At 40.2% G+C, this 19,929-nt stretch overlaps 1 protein-coding gene across 1 annotated transcript in view; it reads right to left on the bottom strand.

Moving 5' to 3' along the window:
- SLC30A5 (solute carrier family 30 member 5) overlaps positions 1-8,351 on the bottom strand; it is a 30,043-nt gene extending 21,692 nt beyond the window's left edge. Inside the window, exon 1 of the mRNA XM_030844709.3 lies at positions 7,966-8,351. Coding sequence (XP_030700569.1) covers positions 7,966-8,051 — 86 coding nt within the window. The 5' untranslated portion in view covers positions 8,052-8,351. The remainder of the gene's footprint in view (positions 1-7,965) is intronic.
- Positions 8,352-19,929: the final 11,578 nt, after the last annotated feature.

The raw sequence follows: 19,929 nt of genomic DNA, 5'->3' as shown, positions 1-19,929 counted from the left end.
AGCGGAAAAGAGGGATGAAGTGTTGGACTAAAATCATGGAGATTAAAAGGAAGTTTCCCTTCTTAACCCCACCCCACCTGCCTTCCCTCATTTAACTCTAACATCCTAACTGCCAGGCTTCAATCTCCCAGCAGGAGAACCCTTCTCTGGAGAAGCCCACCAGGGGACAAGCCCCATACAGGTCTTCTAACTAGCTTTTTGGGCCTCACTCAAATAAGAATGGCCAAATATGGATAATCAATCCTTTATGATAAGCCTATAATGAGAGACCAAACAAACTAAAACAGCAAAGAAATTTAAAAGATACAGAGATCACAGGGAATAGCAGAAAACAACGAAGAACTAGAAATAATATTCTTGGATAAGAAGGAAAAGTTCATCCATGGAAAAATTAGGCTGCCATAAAAAGAAACGAAAAAGAAGCTCCTGAAAGAGCAATCAGAAAACAGTGAAGAAATTATCTCAGTTTTCTAGATTAGTAGTCTTCTTTGGTCATATACCTCTAGTAGTAAAAAAAAATTTTGCACCTGAAACCGATTATTTGTACATTACAAACATGTACTACTCTCCTGATATTATGTTATAAAACATACACAAATTAGAAATGAAAAAGAATGAGATAAAAAGGTGAGAACTTCTAACATCCCCCCCCAACAGATCATCTTTGCAAGTCATTCAAGAGACTACTTTCTAAGTTTATATCTAACAGGTGTTAATACATTAAAAAGGAGATAAAAGGGATGTCCAAAGCCAGCACACCAGCAGGAATGAGAAGTCTCTACCAATGGGAGAAAAATACAAAAAAGCAAACACAGAAGTTTAAGGGAAACCTAAGTCATTCAAATAGCAGTTAAAACAATTTGATATGCAATGATATCAATGTATGTAGGATGGTATAAAAATCAATGAGTGTGACTCATTAAGTCCCATGGCACTGAGTCAACAAACAGCAATCTGCTTAAGAAGGCATGAAAATATATATATTTTTGGAAGATTTTGATGCAACTACGAAAATAAATTTCAGTCCTTGAAAGAATGAATCTCAGCAATTCCAACATCTTCACTGTCCGATGGCTCATTTTCTGTTTTAGTCCAAATAATATCATAGTATATTAAAGAAAATCAGATTTGGAACAAAGTGGTTTTTCTTTTCATGAACATAATCTGGGGGGCTTTTTAATAGTGCAATCTGGGAGTTTTAACAATGTGAAAATTAATCACCAAGAAGTTAATAAAAATGTTAATGTGGAATAAAGTAAGTCAAATCCTAAAGCACAGAAGTCCCTACTTAATTTACCTGTAGAATAGTATAGACACTGAAATTTCTGTTTAAAAGATCAAGCAGATTTTCTGGGGTGATAAAAACGTCCTATAGCTTGATTATGCTGAAAGTTACATGGGTATGCATTTGTGAAAAATGAAAACTGGTACCTTTAAAATCTATGCATTTTATGGTAGGTAATTTTATCTCAATGAAAAGAGGAGTATTGGAAAAAATAAATAAAATTAAAATTATGGCTATGATAAAAAAATCGAGTGTATTTTGTTTCTGGATTGTTTGCAGACTGGCTGAAAACACACAGTACAACATGAAAAATCTACCAAATTTCTAGTAATTGTCTAGGTATTTACTAGAAAGTAAATGTATATATGCTAGAAGAAACAGAACACTAATATTTAAAAGCTGAAAAACACCTTAGAGATTCTCTAGTCCAATTCCTCTCATGTCACAGACTGGGAAGTTGAAGTCCACAGAGTTAGCTAGGGTCAAGTCCATGTCTCTTAAGTATGCTCTTTTAATATGTCACACAGAAAACCAAAGTTCATCCAAAAGGCTTTGAGGATTCCCATCTTCTAAACTGTTCCCAATTATACATTCACAGTGGCCCACATATAGGGTAAAATAATCTTTAAATATGAAAAACAAAATGTATATTAAAACCTAAGATTAATGTCGATTTTGGCCCATTTAAGCTAGAGAAAAAAGTCAGATAAACTTAAGTAAATTAACTATATTAATATTAATTATATACTCCAGTCATGGTAGCAGTTTATAATTAGCAAATAAAAATACTACTCTTGAGCTAGAAATCTTTTGTTTATTCAGTTCTTACCTCAGGGACTTGCATATAATATGTGCTCGGCAAATGTTTACTAAATGAATTCTACAATTACACTTGTGTGATACAGTAATATCTAGCACAATAATGTAGATAGTGCAGTAGTACAGTACATAGCTGGCAGTCAAGCTTCTGGCAATTTAAACTGTCATCAACCCAGTTATGAATTCAGAATGAAAGACACACATCAAGTAGAGAGAGGAAAGCTCAAAACCTCAAGTGCTTCACTCCTTAAGTTCTTAACTAGGTGTAAAAATAAAGCAGCAGGATAGAAGCAAGGACACAAAGAACACTGTCAACAAGACAGGGAGGGAGAAAACAAAGACCAGGAAAAACTGACAAAGGTACATTAAAAATCACAGCAATCTGGGGATTCTTGAGGTCAGCAAAGAGCCTTGTACACCCTCATGGGGCTACTAAGCCATTCTTCAAATATTCCCTGCTCACTTACTATGTGCCAGATGTCATCTGTGGCTAATGAGACCTGTCTGTCAGGGTGGTTTCAGGTACTACAGCCTTCCCTCTTCCTGATAAAAAGGCCTGATGCAGGTGGAACTAGTTCTGCATTCTTTCTGACTTCAAAGGAGGACTTTTATCTAAAATTTATCTTAAAAATATTATCAACATGTTAACATTCTCTAGAAAATGTCATCCATTTTATAATAAGCCTGAATATGAGAGCCACACTTGGGATGGCAGAGAGCAAAGACCAAGAATCTGGTCCCAGATGGTACTGCTGAGGGGCTGAACAAGTACCAGCAACCTCTGGTTTCTTTTACGTGAGAAGAATATATCCGTATGTGATTAAAGCTCTCTTAGTTTGGTTGCTCACAACTAAATGCATTTCTAGGTGTTATCCAAGAAACTAAATGTGTAACAGAGGCCCTGCCCTCAAGGAGTTTGAGGTCTAAGGAAGACAGGCAAGAAACAAGTATTTATGTGACCCAAGTTAGTAGCAGAGATCTAAAGGAATAGATATGGAAGTAACTAACTGCAACTAGGGAAGCAAAAGTCATCTTCAGAGTCTGAGATGTCTAAGTGTGTATTAAAGACTAAGTAGAAAAAACAAACAACCCAATCAAAAAACGGGCAGAAGACCTAAATAGACATTTCTCCAAAGAAGACATACAGATGGCCAAGAGGCACGTGTTATTGCTAATTATCAGAGAAATGCAATCAAAACTACATGAGGTATCACCTCACACCAGTCAGAATGGCCATCATCAAAAAGTCTACAAATAGGGCTTCCCTGGTGGTGCAGTGGTTGAGAGTCCGCCTGCTAATGCAGGGGACAAGGGTTTGTGCCCTGGTCCGGGAAGATCCCACATGCCGCAGAGCGGCTAGGCCTGTGAGCCATGGCCGCTGAGCCTGCGCGTCTGGAGCCTGTGCTCCGCAATGGGAGAGGCCACAACAGTGAGAGGCCCGCGTACCGCAAAAAAAAAAAAAAAAAAGGTCTACAAATAATAAATGCTGGAGAGGGTATGGTGGGGATGTAAATTGGTGCAGCCACTACGGAGAACAGTAGGGAGGTTCCTTAAAAAACTAGAGTTGCTGGGGAATTCCCTGGTGGTCCATTGGTTAAGATTCCAGGCTTTCACTGCTGGGGGACCAGGTTCGATCCCTAGTCAGGGAACTAAGATCCTGCAGGGCACACGGTGTGGCCAAGTAAATAAATAAATTAAAATGTAAAAAACAAACAAAGTTGCCATATGATCCAGCAATCCCACTCTTGGGTATATATCCAGAAAAGACGGAAACTCTAATTGAAAAGATATGTGCACCCCAATGTCCACAGCAGCACTATTTATAATAGCCAAGACAAGGAAGCAAGCTGTGTCCACTGACAGATGAATGGATAAAGAAGATGTGGCACACACACACACACACACACACACACACACACACACAATGGAATATTACTCAGCCATAAAAAAGAATGAAGTAATGCCATTTGCAGCAACATGGATGGACCTAGAGATTATCGTACTAAGTGAAGTAAGTCAGACAAAGACAAATACCATATGATATCACTTATACATGGAATCTAAAAAAAGATACAAATGAACTTATTTACAAAGCAGAAACAGACTCATAGACATAGAAAACAAACTTACGGTTACCAAAGGGGAAGGGGGGGGTGGGAGGGATAAATTAGGAGTTTGGGATTAATAGATACATGCTACTATATACAAAATAGATAATCAACAGGGACCTACTGTATAGCACAGGGAACTGTATTCAATATCTTATAATAATCTATAATGGAAAAGAATCTGAAAAGAATATATATACATATAACTGAATCACTTTGCTGTACACCTGAAACTAACACAACACTGTAAACCAACTATACTTCAAGTTAAAAAAGAGGAAAAGACTAAATAGAATTACGAAGCAAGGAAAGGGAGGGGGAATTTCAAAGTACGGAGAGCAGCATATGAAGAACGCTAGTACTGGGACGGACCTTTGAAGAAAAGCTCGGTTCACCAGATTACGCTCATAATGATCAGAAGTCATCAAGAAAAAGGTAAACTATATTTAATATACTTGTTTTAAAAAGATGGGGCAATATATAAAATTATTTCTAAATAATTTTTGTTTAAAGTATTAACAAAACTTGGGCTTCCCTGGTGGCGCAGTGGTTGAGAGTCCGCCTGCCGATGCAGGGGACACGGGTTCGTGCCCGTGCGTCCGGAGCCTGTGCTCCGCAACGGGAGAGGCCACAACAGTGAGAGGCCTGCGTACCGCAAAAAAAAAAAAAAAAAAAGTATTAACAAAACTTAAAAATTTGGCACTTTAATGGCAAGATTCAGTCATATGGAACATTAAGTATAATACTTCTTGACAATATTACTATTATGAAATTTCTGATACTTTATTCCCCTTTTAATTTTTAAAAAACAGATTACGAAAGTAATTCCTGAGTAGTTGGTTGTTATCAAAGTTTTAAAGAAAACCATTCCCAATTTCCTCCTCATAGGTGACCAACTGGGGACATCCTTCCACACCTTTTCCTTTGCATCTCCACGTATGGACAAGCACTTATTTTAGATACACTCACGTATTCACCATTGTACATATATTTTGAAATTGTTATGTGACTTTTCATGTAATATATAGTGAAGATCTTTTATCATTATTAATTAGGAAAATTATTTTAACATTTAACTAAAAGGTGAATATTTTGATTTTTAAAGTGTCAATTAATGAAGTCTTCCTGTTGGGCTAAAGACAAAACACTAGCTAAGGCCAAATAACCATATACTAATAAGTACACAATCCTAGTTCATGTTGTGGAGGAAAACATACTAAGGGGGAAAGCTGGGGTGTGAGGAAGGGAGGCTCTTAAATGGGGGCAGTGGCCCCTGAGCCATTCACTGACCCTTTGGGCAACTTAGCGGGATCCAATCCACTTCCCCTTAGTACCTGAGATGGCTTATATATCATTATCTGCCATTAACTAGTCTCATCAAAAGTATCACTGGTATTTTCTGTGAAGGGTTAGAAAAATCTCTGGTTCTTTAAATCTGAAATTACTGAAATTTGAGTTTGGGTTCAAACCTGTTTCTTGGGATTTGCCCACTGTAGCAGCTCACAGTTCTCCAGTTAAAAAAACAAATTCAGTGTATGTAATTCAAGCTTGATACATTCGTGTCCACTGCGTAGAAGGCGCTATAAATGAAGTTTGAGGTAACTGACTCCCAGATTAGTTACTAGGTGTGTGACCTTGGGAAAATTACTTTTCTATGTCCCAGTTACCTGATCTGAGACAAGGATGCAACTAATGAGTCTGTGCTGTTATAAGGATTAAGTGAGATGCTGCACGCAAAGTACCTGGAACATAGGAAGTACTTAATAAATGCTGGCTGTCACCCTCTGCCCTTTCCTGCAAAGAGGACTTATTGAAGTCAACATAGAAACATTTTTTTTTTTTGCAGTGTGCGGGCCTCTCACTGCTGTGGCCTCTCCCGTTGTGGAGCACAGGCTCCGGACGCGCAGGCTGAGCGGCCATGGCTCACGGGCCCAGCCGCTCCGTGGCATGTGGGATCCTCCCGGACCGGGGCACGAACCCGTGTCCCCTGCATCTGCAGGCAGACTCTCAACCACTGTGCCACCAGGGACGCCCAACATAGAAACATTTAAAACAATTCATATTCGTGAATTCAGGAATAAAAATATCCACAATTAAAGGATCTGTTAATTAGCTTTTGCTGCAGGTTATAACCATACTTCGATTTTTAGTCTACATAAAGGAAAACTCTTGCAACCTGAAATCTATTCAAAGTTCAACCAGTCCTGATTTGAATTTGATTCTGCAATGAACTACAAGAGGAGGGCAGCTCTGCTAAGCAAATAATGAAAATAAGACGGCAAAGGACTGTTGACCACATCTAAGATAATGAGCTCTTGAGTAAACAAAAATTTTGTATTACTTATTTAAAAATAATTTCAAGTGACAGAAAAGGTGCAAGAATAGTACACTCTTTACCTAGATTCTCTAATTGTTACATACTACCTTATTTGCCTTATTATCTCTCTCTAAATACAACCTTTTTTTCCCCTGAACTATTAAAGAGTAAGTTACATACATCATGCTCCTTTACCCCAACTACTTGTATTCCTAAGCGCATGAACATCCTTTTATGAAATCAGAAGAGTTATGAACTACAGGACATAGAACATGGATATACTTTTATCTAATCTATGGTCCACATATCAGTTTTGTCAATTGACCTAGTACTATCCTTTACAGCATTTTCCTCACTATTAAATCTACACCAGAATCACCTATTGCATTTAGTTGTCATGTCTCAGTAAATAATATCTGATAGGCATTGTTTTTTACAAAATGAGTTGCTCAAAATAGACTAGAAAATTAAACTTGTAACTACAAAAAACGCAGCTGATTTAACTTCTGTTCCAGCATTTCACACACAAATAGTTATGTTAGAAATGCTATTTCCACAGTTCCAAAGAATTTACCGAAACCACCATGTCTCAAAAGGAGGTATCCAAGAACAAAAAACACTGAACTAATCTCATTAACCTTATTAAATATACAGGCAATGAAAACCAGTTCCAACCAAACTGTTGGGCCATATTTTATACATCTTGCGACACTACCTCAGAAATTAGGACAGGTCAAGAAGGACACAATGGAAAGTGATCACTGTAATTACTTACCTCTTGGGGGTTCGTGGGAACATTGCGGGGAGGGGGGTAATGGGGACTGTTTCCTTTTTATTCTACGAATTTCTGTACTGTTTGAATTTTTTGACCATGAGCACACATGTCTTACTTAATAATAAAACAAAATAAGCGAAGAAAGGAAAAGAAAAACTAGATGGCGGGGTGGATTCTTGTTTTGCGAGGTTAACCTGAACATCAAAGTCCATCTGTTTGTACTTTTGGTTTCTTCGCCTGAAGAGATGATGGTGACCCTTCCTTTAACTTACACAGGCAGACATCAGAAAGGTTAAGTATCACCAAACTACTATTTCAGGGAGAAAGAGCTAACAGACATGCTTCTCATAGGTCAGAAAAACCTCTCACTTGAACTGGCTGGCAGTTCTAAGGTTAACGGTCTGCCCTGAAAACCAGAAACTCAAGCAGAACCTTCCCGGATCTTAGAGCATTCATTCTGCAGCGGGGAATGGCGGAACCAATGAAAGCTGTCGCGGGAGGGAGTACGGAACCGAGGAGGGCGTTCCGGGCTGTCAGCCGCACGGGAGGGACGCCGGGCCCCGCGCGCACCCGGGAGGGTCCGGGCAACGTGTGTCCGGAGCTGTCGGGCAGGCGTGGGGAGAGAGCGGCTCCGGAGGCAGGAGCCCGATCGGTCCCTTACCGAGCGCTGGGCACGTCCACCGGCCCGAGGCCGCCGCTGCCGCCGCCGGGGCCGGCTAGCACGTCCCCGCCGTATTTCTCCTCCATCCCGGGGATCAGGAGCCGCCGCCGCTGCCCCCGCTGCGGAGTCTCCTCATGTCTCGCCGCTGCCGCGGAACACCGGGCGCAGGCGCGTCACTCCCCCATGCCAGCGGCCCCGTCGGGTCCCCGTAGGCCGGGCCGCTGCCGCTGTCCCCGGCTCCGGCTCACAAGCACACGCGCGTCGGGACTAGGCCGCGGACAGTTCCGGCGCCGCCAGGTTTCCCGGAGGCTCACCGGATCGGACGGGGCCAGGCCACGTCATCGGGCCCAGCAGCCCTCACTCTTGGGGGAGTGCCCGGCCCTGCGCCTGCGCACAGTACAACACTCGCCGTCCCCTCCCCTTCCTAAGGCTCTACCTACCGCTGGGCTACGGACGGAATCCTCGCCCCGTATCAGCTCCTCCCATTGACGAGGCCTGAGCACATACCTGTCCCTGCAGCGCCACCTATGGGCTGTCAGGAACACAGCGGGTTCTTCTGGAGCGCAGGTAGGGGACATAGAAAATGCACAACTTGCGATTAAATAGAATTTCTTTTAAATTCTGGCTCCTAAACTGTGTTACTTAATCCTTGCACGTCAGTAAACCTAGGCAGGTAGGACCAGGCTTTATTAGAGTTATTTTTCTGTTGCTAAAAAGTTAAGAAGGTGGGTTCCTGTATCTGTGTTGGTTTGAATCCCGAATCTGCCACTTACTAATTGTGTCACTTGGCCTTTCTGTACCTCAGTTTCCTTATCTGCAAAGTAAGAATAGTAATATCTATATCATAGGGTTGTTGGGAGAATTGTATGTGTTAATATGTGAAAAGTGTCTATAACAGTGAAATAGTAATAAATGTTAGCTATTATTATTATTTATAGGTAAATTTGAGGATTGGGATATGGAGATGAAAATGGGGTTTTGAACAGTGTAAATTATGATTAGTTTACAATACTCCACTTAATTCGAATGTACATAAAGACTCTTGGTAACATATAAAAGAATGAGGAGTCATAGTCTCTGCCTGCTGGGACTTCATAATCTATTGTGGAAAATATTTAGCAATTTGAGAGCAAGACCTAGTTGGCAAAGGCACAAATGCTAAGGTTTCCCAAATAAGGTGTGATATGGATATAACCAGAAAAGACTCACTGATAGAAGCTGACCTGGAACTTGGATAAGGTTTTGGATATGGGAGAAAAGCATTGTGGGAAGGTGTATCCTATGTGTAGAGCATAGAGGAAGGCATGAACTTTAAAAGCTAAAGATACGTATTATCTTGTTTGAGGCAAAGAAGAGAGCAAAGATACAATACGCCATCAGTATGTTGGACTTTTAAATTCAGGATGTTTGCTTATTGAATTTGTACAGAAATGTCCATATCTTTTGCCTGCATTAGGTGATAATCATTGACTTAGAGTGGAGTAGATCAGGTAAAGCCTAACAAAGAGTGACATTCTTGCTTCACTTTCTTGAAGTGACTTTTTTGTAGCATTTTTTTGTAGCAATTTCTTTGCAGAATTGCTATTTTCTAACCCAAATAGCATTGGTAACAACTAACTATTGTGTTTTTCTAGAGCTAATTCCATTCCTTTGGAGTTCAGAGAACTAGGTAAAATGACACGTATACATTGAGATTAATTTTTATCCCCAGTGGAGCTTGAATTCAGTTGATATTTGATTTGGTTAGAATTAGGACATTTTTCTTTTAGGCTAATATGTTTCCTGTTTTTTTGCAGTGGAAGGAAAAGTGTCTCTGTTTTCTTTCTTCCTACTCACTTCTCAACCCAGTCCAACCTGGCTTCTACTTTCATCATTCTTCTGAAGCAGCTCTCTCATGGATATTTTTGAGCTACATATTACCTTATCTCTCTATGGCTTTCAACGTAGTTGATCTCTCCCTCCTTCTTGAAACATTCTCTTTCCTTGGTTCCAGAACCCCACATTTGGTTGTCAGAGGAAGCTCAAGTTCTTTATGTCCAAAACTCACGATCTTTCCGCTAAACCTGATCCTCTTTTAATGTTTCTTACTTCATTGGATGACACCATTTATTCAGTTTAGCAAACCAAAACGCAGGTGTCATCCTTAACACCTCCCCTTCCTTATGGTCTATATCCAGTCCATCACCAAGTTGTGTCATTTTTTACCTTCTCAATATTTCTTGAATCAATCCAAAATTTTCCATCCTCATCTCCACCATCTAGTTTAGATGACCATCATGTTTTGTTTAGACAACTACAGTAACCTCCTTACTAGTCTTTCCAAGTTCACTCTTTCCCTTTTCTAAAATCTGTTTTCCACATTCTGCCACAGTAACAGTAATCTATTCCAGTTGCCCATCTTATCATGCACTGTCTGCCCCACCCCCACTCTACTCTCCAGCCTTCCAGCAGCTTTCCATTACTCTTACAACAAACTCAAATCATTAACATGGCCAACAGCATCCTGTATGGGCTTGCCCTAACCTATCTTTTCAGCTTCATCTCATAACAAGCTGCCTTCTGCTCTCTGGATTCCAGTCACCCTTTCCCCCCTTCAATTACGCTGTTTCTCTTCCAATACAAGAATTTTCTCAGGCTAGTTTTCATGTGTAGAATGCACACCGCCTCAACCTTTGCTTGTTAAGATCCTACTCACTCTTTTTGTTTCAGGTTGAGTTCTCTAGGAAGCAGACTCTGAGATGGAGTTTAATGTGCAAGATATTTATCAAGGAGTGCTTTTGGGACTAACAACTGTAAAAGGGAGGGAAAGGAAACATAATTGGGCAGAAGGAGAAGTTGAGAAATGGTGCAGTCCAACAAAAGATGCAGTAAACCTCATGGAGACTTTGGGAGCTAAAATGGTCCTTGAGAAATATCTTACATTTTTTTCCCCCTAATACAGTCTTTTATAGGTCCAGGATTCATCCAAGATCATGTGCTGCATTTAATTGTCATGTCTCATTAGTTTTCTTTTATCTGGAACAGTTCCTGGTCTCTCCTTTTTTCATGACCTTGACGTTTTTGAAGTGAATGGGACAATTACTTTGCAGAATGTCTGTCAGTTTGTGTTTGTCTGATGTTTTCTCATGATTGGATTTTAGGTATGCATTTTTGGCAAGAATAACACAGAAGTGATTCTATATTCCTCTCAGTGCGTCACATCAGAAGGTACATGATGCTGACTGGTCTCATTAACTGGTAAAGTGAACTTCTATCATTTGATAAGAAGACATCTGCCAGATTTTTCAATATAATGTTAATGAATAAGTATTTTGTCTGGAGATACTTTGAGACCATGTCAAGATTGTTTCTGATCACACTTTCACTCACTTTTATTAGTATCCATTTTTGCTCCTTGACCAAAACAATTATTACTATAAAGTTTTCCAAATGCTAATCATCCCTTCCATCATCTCTTCTACATTTATTAGTTGACCCTCTACTGTCAGGTAAAACTTTCCTGTCCCCCCTGCTCTACCATTTATCTATCTATCTATCTATCTATCTATCTATCTTCCTTAGTATAAGCTCATGGGTTCCTATTTTATTAAACGGATTATAATCAACTGCTGTCACGCTTTTGATGCTAAAATTGTCCCAGATTTAGCCAGTGGGAACCATTTGGCTGGTTCCTGTGCCATTTTGACATATTCCTATCATTCTTTCAGAATTTCCATACTTTCTGGTATAAGATGTTCCAGGTTTATTATATACTTTCCCTGCCTTAGCTCTGGAATTAGCCATTTCTCCAAGGAGCTCTGGTTCCTTTTGAGGAGAATGGTATTTAGAAACCAAGGTCTATAGATGCAACTAGAGATTACCATAGTAAGTGCAGTAACTCAGAAAGAGAAAGACAAATGTCATATGATATCACTTATATGTGGAATCTAAAATATGATACAAATGAACTTCTCTATGAAATAGAAACAGAATCACAGACATAGAGAATAGACTGGTAGTTGCCAAGGGGGAGGGGGGAGGGAGAGGGATGGTTTGGGAGTTTAGGATTAGCAGATGCAAACTGGTATATATAGAATGGATAAAAAACAAGGTCCTACTGTACAGCACAGGAAACTGTTACGGTGATAAACCATAATGGAAAAGAATATGAAAAAGAATGCATATATATATATACATGTATAACGAACTCACTTTGCTGTACAGCAGTAATTAACACAACATTGTAAATCAACTATACCTCAATAAAACAAAAACAAAAACCAAGATCTAGGTGTTGGGTATCACATTGCTGCTGGTATACTCATTGCTTCTTTGGCTTCTCAGTGGACAGAGTTAGGAATTACATATGCTCAGCTAGGGGTGTGTGTGTGTGTGTGTGTGTGTGTGTGTGTGTGTGTGTGTACATAGGTATATCTTTCTATTTATCATCTATCCAAAACCAAAAGTTCATACTTATACCTTCAAGTACAATCCAATCTTAGATGTTTTATCCTAGACTTTGCCCTTTCTATGTTTGTATCTCTCTTCCCTGGGGTGAAACATCTGGCTCCCAAAAATGGTTAGGTAAATTGTCCAAAATTATATAATTTTAAGGCAAGACTCCCCACTAACTGGGCAAAGTGCACCTCAGAGTCAGCTGTTCTGCTCCTCTCTTCCTGATTGTGTGGGTGATGTCTGTTCCAATGATGTAAGAGAACCCGATGGGAAGGGCCTGTTTTGTAAGCCACCTCCAGGAACCTGGATCAGAGAATATGGTGGAAATTGTCATGAGTAGCAACTTAGTGCCTTCTTCTTCCTTCTAATGAATACTTGTTGAGTGCTTACCATGAGCTAGGTCCAATTCTAGGTAATTGCTGGGCTTCCCAGAAGCAAACTCTGAGATGAGGATTTGTGTGAAAGTAAGTGTTCCCAGGACAAACTGGTAGGAGTGTGGGAAAGTGGGACAGGAAAGATAGGTGAGCAGGGATGTGATATCAGGTTCACTCCCACTGGGGAGCTTGGATTCTGTGAAAGTCCCACCTCAGAGGGTCCTGATCTGGGGTAAGGTGTCTTAGTTCATCTGGGCTGCTACAACAAAAATACTGTAAACTCAGGGCTTATAAACAACAGATATTTATTTCTCACAGTTCTGGAGGCTGGGAAGTCCAAGGTCAAGCGCTGGCAGATTTGGTGTCTGGTGAGAGCCTACTTCCTAGTTTTTAGACAGTGCGTTTTCGCTGTGTCCTCACATGGTGGAAGGGGTGAATAGCTCTCTGAGGTCGTTTTTCTTAAGGGTATTAATCCAAAAACATCATGACCTAATAATCTCCCTAAGGCCCGCCTCTTAATACCAACACATTGGGGTTTAGGATTTCAACATGTGAATTTTGAGGGAGTCACAAATATTCAGACCATAGTATAAGGCTATTTTGGGAGCAGTTCTTCAATAAAGAGATAAAAGTGCTGGCTGACTATTAGGAGTGCTCCTGCCATGTGTAAAAATGCGAAAAGGGTCAGGGGGATACGGGCAGAGGACTTATTGATGATAATGTCCACTACAAGACTACATATATTTTGATCATTTCCTACATTATATGTTCTACCTTCCCAAGGTTGAAACCAAAAAACTCACATTCCCAGACTTCCTTGCAGCTGGGCATGCAGCCTGAGGCATGTGACCTGGGTTTCACTAGTCAGACATATCCAGGTGTGACATGACTTCAGCTGAGGAGCAGGAAGTTGGGGCATTGATTTTTCTACTCTGGAAAAGGATCCAGTATTTTGGAAATAGCAGTGGCAGAGCTTCTGTGGTCCATTTCTGGGGGTCATTGGTGATCAGTGGCACTGGCAGTGGTGTTTTGGGAAGAGTGGCCTTCATGGCATGGTCGGACCTTGTTTTTGGCTGCCTAGCTCCAGAGCCTGGCTCTGTGGTCCTCTAAGAGATTCTTTGATGTACCCAAAGCCCCTTAATAAATTCCTGCCTGAACTAGTCAGAGTGGAGGTTGCTGTTTGTAATTAAATCACTGAATGGTACAGGTGATATGGCAGCAAACCTTCAGTAGAAATAAGCAGCTAAAAGATTTTGTAATTGCATATTTTTTCAGACCTAGGGGCAGTATGATGCTCAGGAAAATCAACTCTTAAAATGTTGCACCGTAGTGGAGAAAGCTACCCCAAACTCATCAGATGACTTCACTTGATGCCAAACATATTCTTATCCTCTATTTGAAAGTAGAAAAAGAAAATGAGACAATGTTCAATAATTCCTTATCCATCCTGACCAGGTAGGAAGCAAAATGGAGGTGTGTATACCCTGGAATTCTCAGGGAGATACTGGGCTTCACAATACAACTGCAAAGCTATAAAGGGAGCTGAATAGTTTTAAAGGTTTGAGCTCTTAGCATTAGAGACTCTAATGTGTGTAATTTCTTTAGCAGACATTAAATGTGGGCAGTTAAAAATGAAAAACACTAATTATCTACAGGACGGTCAGGAGGATGCAAATGAGAAGATGGAGGGAAATAATTGATAGACATTTTCAACTGGCAGATCAGAATTTTGCAGTGGATCTTGAAGTTTCATTTAATTGCGCCCCAAGTTTTTCAAGAATTTATCTTGCCATTCATCCATTCATATACCCAGTAATCAAAAAGGAAATATTCACTGAAAGCCTACTATGTGCCACTACCAATTATATCCCAGAGTGGAGGAAAACACGTTGTTACCCTTCTTCTCAAACTGATTAGAAATTTAACTGGTAGCAACACACTGTGGAAAACAAACTTAAAAAAAGAAACTTGTTGGAAGACAATTCTATATGGGTCTCTTGTGTTTCTGCATGCCTTCTGAGCAGAAGCATTGATGGCTTTTGCTCTAGACTGTGTTTTCAAAGATGTTTGTATAGCAAACAGCCTTGGAAGATAGAGATAATACCTCCCTCTGGAACCAGGGAAGATTTGTTTGCTGAGCAGGATAATAAAGACAATGCCTCCCTCTAGGACAAAGGTTGGGCAGGTTTGCTAGCAGCTTCTTTAAAAGATTGGGGTTTCCTAAACCCTCAGTTGCATGCTTAGCATCCACCTAGGCTGCCATGCCTCACCCCCATGGGATTTGAGGGTGGAAGAGGCAAGGCAAAGTGGTGCAAACTTGAGGTTCATGCTGCCTGCATTTTTGCATACCCCCAAAGAAAAATAAAAGGACAGAGATTTCAGACAACTTTATGAGTTAAAAATTGTATATCATTGCTATTTAATTAATTTATTTATTTAAAAAAATATTTATTTATTTATTTGTTTAGTTGTACCGGGTCTTAGTTGCGGTAGGCAGGCTCCTTAGTTGCAGCACATGGGCTCCTTAGTTGTGGCATGTGAGCTGTTAGTTGTGGCATGCATGTGGGATCTAGTTCCCTGACCAGGGATGGAACCTAGGCCCCCTGCATGGGGAGCATGGAGTCTTATCCACTGTGCCACCAGGGAAGTCCCTCATTGCTATTTTAATTAAAACAAAAAAATTTTTTCACCATTGAGTTTGAGCATCTGTTGACATATTTCTTGGCTTTTCTGCCTCATTTTCAAGTGTGTGGAAATTGTTTTTTGATCTTTCTAAGTTTTCTCTTAAGGGAATTGTCTTTTGCTGATATTAAAAAATAAATTTATAAACAGGATATTAAGGAAATTCCTTTGACTCTAATTCCAGCTTTGCGTTCCTTGCCTGGATCATGTTCAGGTATAGTTTCTACACTGTTCTCTGTATTCTCTGAACCACCAGTTGTTGCCGCCCACATCAGTCTTTCACCTTAACTTATTCATGATGGCTGGGTGGTTGGCCAGTGAAAACTAGACAGGGAAGAATTCAGAAAGGTCAAACTCCCGCAAGATTGGCTGGAGAAGGGTCGTCTGTTGTCAGGTTGGGCTGGATTGTTGTGCTGACATATTCTGGTAGAATCACTGTGATAGATCGCCATCTTGTCACACCATCCCCCTATTCAGGGACCTTCAGTGACTCCCGTGTTCCCAGACTATGTAAAGTTTCAACCTCTCTCCTCTCTCCTTAATTTGGTTCTATCCTTCCTTTCCTATCCAGCCTCATCACTGTCTGTTCTGTACCACTGCATCCGGGCTTAAAGGCACTTCAAGATGCCAAATCCTTCAGTGGCTCCTTATTTGGAGTCAGGGTTGCACATTAGATTGGAAATGTGTTAAAGCATGGTTAGATTTGTACTTTAATACATTTTTAGAACTTCACTAATAGTGAAAGAAATGCAAATTAAAACAGAAAATATGCTGTGGTGGGCACAGACGTGTGTGTCCCAGATCCCACTTCAAGGTGGGACTTGTTGTCCAGCTGTCAGCTTACAATCCTCAGCTCTCAACTCCTTCTGGACGTGCCTCAGCTTCCTAGGGTGGCCTGCAACGGATGGCTGATCGAGGCGGGGTTACAGGGCCTGGCTATTTTGTCTCAATGCTCTGCAACTCTGATAGATCATATATAACCCAGAGCACATCCTGGGGTTGAGGCTCCGTGGAGCCTGGATTGAAGTTCCACTTTTCTCTCTGCCTAGTCCTGCTTCCCTCCCACTCCCGTAGGTGTTGATTCCTCAACAGTATCTTGCATGCAAATTCCAAATCAGTGTCTGCACCTGGAGAACCCAACCTGCATCAGATCCTTTTTAAAATGTTCAAATCATTAAACATTAAAAAAATGGACAAATCTGATTTAGAAGGAGACACACTGGAATGTTGACAATAATGTTTGGGCAGAAGGAATTTGATTTTAATTTTTTTGTTTGAACTTTTAAACATTTTCTTAATTTTTCATAATGAATTGCATTTCATTTATTCAGTATTAATTACTTTTATAACTTGAAAAGTAGTACTCTAAAATTATATTCATAATGGTATTAATTCATAGTAAATGAAAAACTAGATACCACTCTTATCAAAGCACAAAGGGCACAGCAGGCAGGGGCTGTTGAGTTCTTTTAGTCTCAGTACCTCAGTTAACATATGAGAAGATTGAGAACACGTGAGATAGGTAACCTGCCCTAACAGGGTCATATAAAGAGTAACCGGCAGAATAAAAATAACGCTATTTGCAGCAACATGGATGGACCTAGAGATTATCATACTAAGTGAAGTAAGCCAGACAAAGACAAAAATCATATGATATCGCTTATATGTGGAATTAAAAAAAAAGATATCAATGAACTTATATACAAAACAGAAATAGACCCACAGACACAGAAAACAAACTTATGGTTACCAAAGGGGAGAGTGGGGGAGGGATAAATTAGGAGTTTGGGATTAACATATATACACTACTATATATAAAATAGATAACCAACAGGACCTACTGTATAGCACAGGGAACTATACTCAATATTTTGTAATAACCTATAAGGGAAAAGAATCTGAAAAAGAATATATATATATGTATGTATGTGTATGTATGTATATGTATGTATATATATATAACTGAATCACTTGGCTGTACACCTGAAACTAACACAACATTGTAAATCAACTATACTTCAATAAAAAAATAAAATTCTAGGGCTTCCCTGGTGGCGCAGTGGTTGAGAATCTGCCTGCCAATGCAGGGGACACGGGTTCGAGCCCTGGTCTGGGAAGATCCCACGTGCCACGGAGCAACTGGGCCCGTGAGCCACAATTACTGAGCCTGCGCGTCTGGAGCCTGTGCTCCGCAGCAAGAGAGGCCACGATAGTGAGAGGCCCGCGCACCACGATGAAGAGTGGACCCCGCTTGCCACAACTAGAGAAAGCCCTTGCACAGAAACGAAGACCCAACACAGCCATAAATAAATAAATAAGTGAATTAAAAAAAAAATTCTATACACACACACAAAAAAGTAACCAGCAGAGATGGGACGAGAAGGATTGGGGTGACTGGCCTTCATTCTAGGGTCTTTTCCTATGGCCTCTTCTATTGTGAATGCCTATCATAAGAGAACAGTTAAGTTGATTTTGGTGTAGTAATTTTGGTGCATTATTACACAGTCATTTAAAAAGATAAATATGCAGACAGTGAAGAAATATGGACCAGTATGAAATAATGACAGGTTTTTTAAAGGTAGACTATGATGATACCAATCCTGACTACAATTATCTTTTAAAAATATTTACATAGGGACTTCCCTGGTGACACAGTGGTTGAGAATCTGCTTGCCAATGCAGGGGACACAGGTTTGAGCCCTGGTCCGGGAAGATCCCACATGCCGCGGAGCAACTAAGCCTGTGCGCCACAACTACTGAGCCTGCGCTCTAGAGCCCGCGAGCCACAACTACTGAGCCCACGTGCCACAACTTCTGAAACCCGCGCACCTAGAGCCCAAGCTCTGTGACAAGAGAAGCCACCGCAATGAGAAGCCTGCGCACTGCAATGAAGAGTAGCCCCTGCTTGCTGCAACTAGAGAAAGCCCGCGTGCAGCAACTAAGACCCAACAACAAAGACCCAATGCAGCCAAAAATAAATAAATAAATTTATTTTAAAAATATTTACATAGATATACTTATTTCATGTGTTTATTATAATCAATGTTTATACCATAATGTTCTACTTCTAAAAAGTATTTAAAATTATTTTTGTCCTTTCCAACTTTTTATTATAAAAATTTACATACAGACAGCAAAGTTGAAAGCATTTTACAAATACCCACATGCCTGAGACCTAGGTTCTGCTATTAACTTACACTATGCTTGTTTTGTCACGTGTTTGTTCACCTACCCATTTGCTCTATTATATTTTTAGCTGCATTTCAAGGTCAATTGCAGACATCAACACACTTCTCCTAAATACTTCAGCATGTATATTATTAACTAAAGTTCAGTATTTGCTTACCAAATTTGTCTTTTGATATAAAATTTATGAACAATGAAATGCACACATGTTAACTGTACATTTGCTGAGTTTTGACAAATACGTATGTATTTGTAACCCAAACCGCTATCAAGATACGGCCTATTACCATCACCCCACAAAGTTCCTTCATGTCCCTTCTCAAACAGTCTGCACCACCACCTGACAGAGGAAACAACTACTTTCTTTTTTCTTCCACCATAGAGTAGATTAGTAGTTCTATTCTAGAACTTCACATAAATGGAATCCTGCAACGTGTTCTCTTTTGAGTAAGGCGTCTTCACTCAGCATGTTTTTAAGATTCATCATGGTTGCCACATATATCAGTAGCTTATTATTTTTTCTTGTTGTGGTACTTTTCAGTGTATTAATTAACAAAGTTTATTCATTCTCTTATTGATGGATATCTGGGTTGTTCCAGTATTGGGACATTATGAATAAAACTGCTTGGAACATTCTTGTACAAGTCTTTGTGTAGACAGGTGTCTTTTTTCTCGGGAGAAGAATTGCTGAGTCACAGAGTAGGTGTATGTTCCGGTTTATTAAGAACATTCCACACTTTATTCCAAAGTACCTGTATCATTTTACAGGCCTACCAGCAATGTATGAGTTCTGGTTGCTCCACATCCTTACTGTGTTTGGTGGTATTAATCATTCAATTTTAAGCCTTTCTGATAGGTGTATAGTGATATCTCATTTAATTTACATTTCCCTGAAGACTAATAAGAAGTTGAGCACTTTTTCATATGCTTATTGGCCATTTCTCTGTCTTCTTTTGAGAAGTGTCTATTTGAGTGTTTCACCCAATTTGTAAATTTTTTTAATTTATTTTTTGGCGGTACGAGGGTGTCTCACTGTTGCGGCGTCTCCCGTTGTGGAGCACAGGCTCTGGACACGCAGGCTCAGTGGCCATGGCTCACGGGCCCAGCCGCTCCGCGGCATGTGGGATCCTCCCGGACCGGGGCACAAACCCGTGTCCCCTGCATCGGCAGGCGGACTCTAAACCACTGCGCCACCAGGGAAGCCCTCACCCAATTTTTGATTGGGCGATTTGTATTTTTAAACTGAGTTGTAGGATTTGTTTTATTCTGTACATACCATTCCTTTGAC

This window comes from Globicephala melas, chromosome 3 (genome assembly GCF_963455315.2).
Source record: "Globicephala melas chromosome 3, mGloMel1.2, whole genome shotgun sequence".
In the NCBI taxonomy this organism is placed as follows: domain Eukaryota; kingdom Metazoa; phylum Chordata; class Mammalia; order Artiodactyla; family Delphinidae; genus Globicephala; species Globicephala melas.
The sequence above is the reverse complement of the archived record's forward strand: the minus strand, read 5'-3'. Positions and strand labels throughout refer to the sequence as shown.